The 6,000-nt window shown below is 35.9% G+C and overlaps 1 protein-coding gene across 1 annotated transcript in view; it reads left to right on the forward strand.

The window, feature by feature from the left end:
• The window catches only part of LOC144434103 (melanopsin-A-like), a 29,548-nt gene extending 23,946 nt beyond the window's left edge, over nt 1-5,602 (forward strand). The window contains exons 2-3 of the mRNA XM_078122558.1: nt 4,830-5,022; nt 5,431-5,602. Coding sequence (XP_077978684.1) covers nt 4,830-5,022; nt 5,431-5,549 — 312 coding nt within the window. The 3' untranslated portion in view covers nt 5,550-5,602. The remainder of the gene's footprint in view (nt 1-4,829; nt 5,023-5,430) is intronic.
• The last annotated feature ends 398 nt before the right edge of the window (nt 5,603-6,000 follow it).

A 6,000-nucleotide genomic window follows, 5' to 3' on the forward strand; every position in this document is an offset into this window, starting at 1 on the left:
TTGACTTCTTCCCAAATTAATGGACAAATACAATGAAGGTTTTGTTTGGCCTCTGTTCTCATAAATGATGTGTTGTATAACATATATATTTGATATTTCATTAACTTATACATTTCGGCAAATTATCAAACAAACCAACGCCTCGACGGAACCCTAAGGATAATAAAAATTGCAAATATCATTTAGACTATTGGCTAATGATGTATACGTGGCATGCATATATTTTATCAAATCTTAATACGGCATTCATGGTTTATTTGAATATCGATGTCTGTTTCCTCATAAGGATGTAGGTATCATATGGCAACTGAAAAAAAAGAAATTGTAAACATTTACATGTAAAACGGTTGTATTCGTACGAGTAACGAAGCCAGTGTTCGATTATGTCAACAGTGGAATATGTTTCAGTAGAATAGTAAGCTAATGTAGGACGTTTATGATAAAATTAAATAAAAACTATGATCCATAAACTTATACCAATCGATTTTAATGGTAAACAAATTTCTTGCTACACGAACGTTGAATTCTCTGTCTGTTTCTTGTTTAGTTTTCACTGACTCGAACTCTGTGTGATACAAGCACGCAGAAACCAATAAGAAACTGTACGTTACACTTTAAGAGAGCAATAGTGAATAAATGCAGTTTCTTGCTACATTTTGTCTAAATGACGTGTGCCATCATATAGACATGAAATGCAGACATCAAGATTTTGGCGTCAGCTCGTCTGCGTCTAGTATCTTTAAATGATTTATTTCATTTAGACAATATGTAGCAAGAAATTTTGGTCTTGCTATCTGAAAGTGTAGAATGTGTATTCTAATTGGTTTCTGCGTAGTTGTATCAAACAGAGGCAGTGAACACTAACATGAAATGGGCTGTAGCATTTCCATTACAAATTCACACGTAAAAAAAAATCAAAATCTTGAATGTTTAAATTCTCTTTAAATAATATATAGTATACTATATCATATATTTAGATTAAGACCACCCCCCCCCCCCGCCACGAAATTTTCTATCAATGCAAATGCAACGACCATAGAATTAAAAATGAGAATTTCCCTACAAATATCGAATTCGCGAAGGATGTACCCATTTCGTGTTATCTTATAAGATTCAAAGACATTATTTGTTGTCTTCTGGGGATTAGTATTATCATGGGATAGGTTTCATAAAAATGTAATAAATCAGGAAATATGGATTAGATTTGAGTGCGAGTTATATCATTTATCTAAGTTCTGTATGTTCATGCCTTTTTTCAGATTTGAAATCGAACCTGAAATCAGTTCTTTGTGAAATTTTTGAAAATTGATTAATTACTATTTTTAACCCATTTATATACGTATATGATGATATTTCGTAGTCAATTATACCTGACGCATATGTAAATAAAAGACAGACAGCAACAATTATCCTGCAGTGTTCAGTTGGGGTTTCTATGACTTAGTCACCAGGCCTTTTATAGCACAGGAACTTAATATATCATGTTCTTGTGTTTTTCCTGTACAGAACTATACTGAATATTCCTGCATTGGGCGGTTACGTACTACTGTGCCTATGATGGATTGAAATGCGACCGATGAATAGTTATTGTAGCCTTTAAACGGTTTACAGCAATGAACGAAATGTAACATTTAAGTTAGGGCTGATATATAAAAATACATTATTGATACAATTGTTGTCCCTGGTTTGCAATTTGCATCAAATCGTATTAGCTCCTCGAATGCTTGGCCTAGCTACCAAGGGTTACCGACACTGAACCTAGCAACATGTTGTTACATGTTCTAAAATATCAGGGTTTTGTTCTGTACACATTTACTAAAGGTTCTAACACCTTAAATTACTTATCTGTCATTTTGATTCATTCTTTCATGTGTACACATATATCATGCATGCATGCATACAAGAAGTTATAAGTACACCCAGGTAACCTAGTACTAGGTCCACTGAGCCTACCAGTTTTAGTCTGTCTGTCTGACTGACTGACTGACTTACTGACTGACTGACTGACTGACTGACTGACTGACTGACTGACTGACTGACTGTCTGCCTGCCTGCCTGTCTGCCTGCCTGCCTGCCTGCCTGTCTGTCTGTCTGTCTGTCTGTCTGTCTGTCTGTCTGTCTGTCTGTCTGTCTGTCTGTCTGTCTGTCTGTCTGTCTGTCTGTCTGTCCGTCCGTCCGTCCGTCCGTCCGTCCGTCCGCCCGCCCGCCCGCCCACCCGCCCGTCTTTACATCATTATCGACATTGTAGGATGAATATTTAGTATGTGTTATAACTGTATATGAGAAGACTGTGTTAGCATGTTAAGTTTATGTTTTGCCTAGCAACGAGAAATAACAGTTTAGTCTGAATAGTGACAGAATATATGACAATCTCTCAGTATGTGGTTATAAGTTAGTATTCTCTGTTCGAATTATCCCATTTTCAGGCAAATAAGAAATCGTTCATGATTCTAGTTCCGAAGTCGCCGCGGCAGTAATATTATGACAAAAAACTACGTCGATTTATGATATGGGGTAGTAAAAGATTTATATCTTTATCAAATTGAATATTCAAAAGGATTGTTTCCCTAAGATTAAAAAATTGAGTATCCGCTTTGGGAAACGGTTTGATTTATTGCTTATTTCCATAGGGTACAATATGAATTATAGATCTAAAAATGATTGAAAGTACAAGTACCTCTCTACGTAGGCGATCTAGTTTGATCGCCGGGTGATTGGTTAGAAATAGACAATATCAAGATACATACTCGTTCTAGCGACGTGTACTGCCTAGTCATGTCAATGGTAGCAATCTACAGCATGGTCAGACTCTGTATTTATTGCCTTACTTTGATGGGTTTCAGAGAGGATCTTGAGGAATTAGTGTAAAATGACTGTAGATATTTGATTCCACGAACAAACTTATAACTTAATTTTATTTTAACTTAATAAATTCACTGGTTGATGATCGAGTTTTATTCTAAAGATGGTGCAAGTGGCGTTGGGTTGGTGGGTGGGTGTGGGTGGGTGACGTGGGTGGGTGGTTGTGATAAGATCATTTTGACGGAAAAAAACATGTGATTTATTTTGAATGAAGAATTGACTTTAGATTATAACTCAGACAGCTAAGACATAAAGTATAAAAAGACCAAAGCTTTTAATCCAGACGTCATCTGAAATTGCTGTCGATCCTCAACACACGATATTTTACCCATCAGATCAATATCATAGCATTTAGGTGTCAGTCAACCATACCCAGTGTAAAGACAAGCCATAAAAGAAGTCACGACAAGCTATTGATTACAAAGAAACACTCATATAGAGGCATCGCCATACAAACAATAGCATAATTGATAAACTGCCCCCACCTCTTACAAGGAGAAGTCCAACCAAACATATTCATGCTCTTTCATTTATTCAAATACGTAATTTTATTCAATATGTACGTGATTTTTTCAAATAAAATTGAACGTATTAAAGATTTGGAACTCTAAAGCTGAGGTAGATAAGTCTGCTGAGCTGAATTGAAATCTACCATTTCACCGCAAAGAATCTCGGGAAAAGTGACGTCATACGCTCCTGGTTTCAAGGTGTTCAAAAGTTGTGCCTGACATTCATGTCACGTTGCTATGGCGGATAACTGTTGTGTTTTTTTTAAATGTCAGTGGTGGACGGGTTCGTACTAATATAACATTGATGTAGATTTGTGTCACTTTGTGGTTCGATATACTGTTTATATTATGTGTACCTTTCTTTTATGAAAATATAATTTGTTTTGTGGGTCATATAATACATTCCTAAGTAAAGTGATGGCGACAATGACATCACGGAATTATTAAATTCTACTTGTGAATAGCTACATATCATTACGTAACTGAAGATAATTTCAATCAGGAGTGATATATATATATAGTCATATGTATTAATGATGTTAATATTACAGTTATCTTTATATATTGGCGTCATGAGCATTGAGTAGTAGCTCATGCAAGAAATGTTAACTAGAACGATGTATGATGTTTATTCATATTTATATTCATTTCCTTCATTGACGAATTCTTCAAAGAGAGAACACTGTACATTTAAAACAGCAGACTAAATAATGTGGGACGATGAATTAGTTATCACACACACAATACAAAATGTATACTCTACTCTGTGTGTGTGTGTGAGAGTGTGTGTGTGTGTGTGTGTGCGCGTGCGTGCTTGCATGCATGCATGCATGCATGCATGCATGTATGTGTGCATGTATGTATGTATGTATGTATGTATGTATGTATGTATGTATGTATGTATGTATGTTGTGTTATGTGTGTGTGTGTGTGTGTGCGTGCGTGCGTACATACGTACGTAGGTACGTACGTACGTATGTATGTATGTATGTATGTATGTATGTATGTATGTATGTATGTATGTTGTGTTATGTGTGTGTGTGTGTGTGTGCGTGCGTGCGTGCGTACATACGTACGTAGGTACGTACGTACGTATGTATGTATGTATGTATGTATGTATGTATGTATGTATGTATGTATGTATGTATGTATGTGTGTGGGTGTGTGTTTGATAAGTTTTCTTGTAATAATTAAGCTGTTCTCATGAATTATGAATAGTAAATGTATAGCAAATAGTAGGTAAATGTCATCATATTGGGAATGGCACTATATCAAGATGCAAAGCTATTCCAATTTGGGTGAGTTTGACGTATGTGAAGTACATAAGGCAATTATCGTAAGTATAGAGAAAGACATAAAATAGAAGAACTGATAGAAAGTTAGAAGAAAATAGAGAAAGGATTTCGCCGCATTTACTTTTTAATTTACTTGCTATCGACATTTCATTTTGATCAACAGGTGGTTGGAACTTTAATCCAAAGTGGTCAAAAGGTGGGCGAGTTGATAGCTTTGTATGCCCTCGCCAGCACAACGCTCAATGCTCTACTCAATCCGTTCGTGTACTTCGCCCTCAGTAGGCAGTATAGGAGAGGGTATATTCAAATATTCAATATGGTAATCCAATCATTGCGACCACGGAATACTTGCAAGGGTGAGTATCATATCGGATGACACGAAGTTCACTTTTTTCATGATTACACAGTGTTGTCTTTGTCGCACAACATCGAAAGTAGCCCACATACTACATCTTATCACAATACAGAAGTGTAGTCCAGGTCACTTTTACAGTATAAAACAGCCAGTTTATCAATGTATCTTCTCAATTCAACATAATTCAACCGACAAAAACAACAAGCTAACGTGTAGTGTTTTGCCAGCTACCTTTTTCAGGTATTTATTTAAACATTCTTTATTTCAACCAGTATATTTCCGTCCTTGGGTAGATTAACAAGTCTCGTTCCTAGACACTACCGCCTACTTTTCACATTTTACTGACTGCTTTTAAAATTAGCTACATCCCTCAATTAATTATCATTCACTATACATTTGTGTCTTGTAGGTTGTCCCTGTCAAACGAATGATTATCACACTGGCAGTATGCTGCATGGTGGAGGATATCGACTTAAAAGTCATATTCCTTCCATCGAATTTGTGGAACAGAAAGTTACTGTACTATGACAAGATCTAATTTGACATTTCCATCCAAATTTTGAATTCACCTGTTAAAATTAAGAAAGCAGATAGAAAAACACCGCCGCCACTGCCAGCACCAGCACAACCACTAGTACCAGTACCAGCACCATACAACTAACTTCATATCAATAATACTTTGTATGTACATAATACACAATGATGATGTACGGGAAAAGTAAATGCAAGTAATTGAAAGAAGCATGTACAAAGAAAATCTCGAATCGGAACGTCACATCTAGACTCGCAATAGTTCCCTGGGAGTTTTGTCTCATAATCTTTAAATGTTTTGAATTTGTTATTCATGTCAAATTTCGGACCTTGGGAGGGTACTAATAACTGGGAAAAGTATAAAATAAGTTGACCATGTTTTCCTTCCCAAAATTTGAAATGACTAACAAATTCAAAACATTTAAAGATTATGAGACAACAATACCCC

This window comes from Glandiceps talaboti, chromosome 4 (genome assembly GCF_964340395.1).
Source record: "Glandiceps talaboti chromosome 4, keGlaTala1.1, whole genome shotgun sequence".
NCBI lineage: Eukaryota > Metazoa > Hemichordata > Enteropneusta > Spengelidae > Glandiceps > Glandiceps talaboti.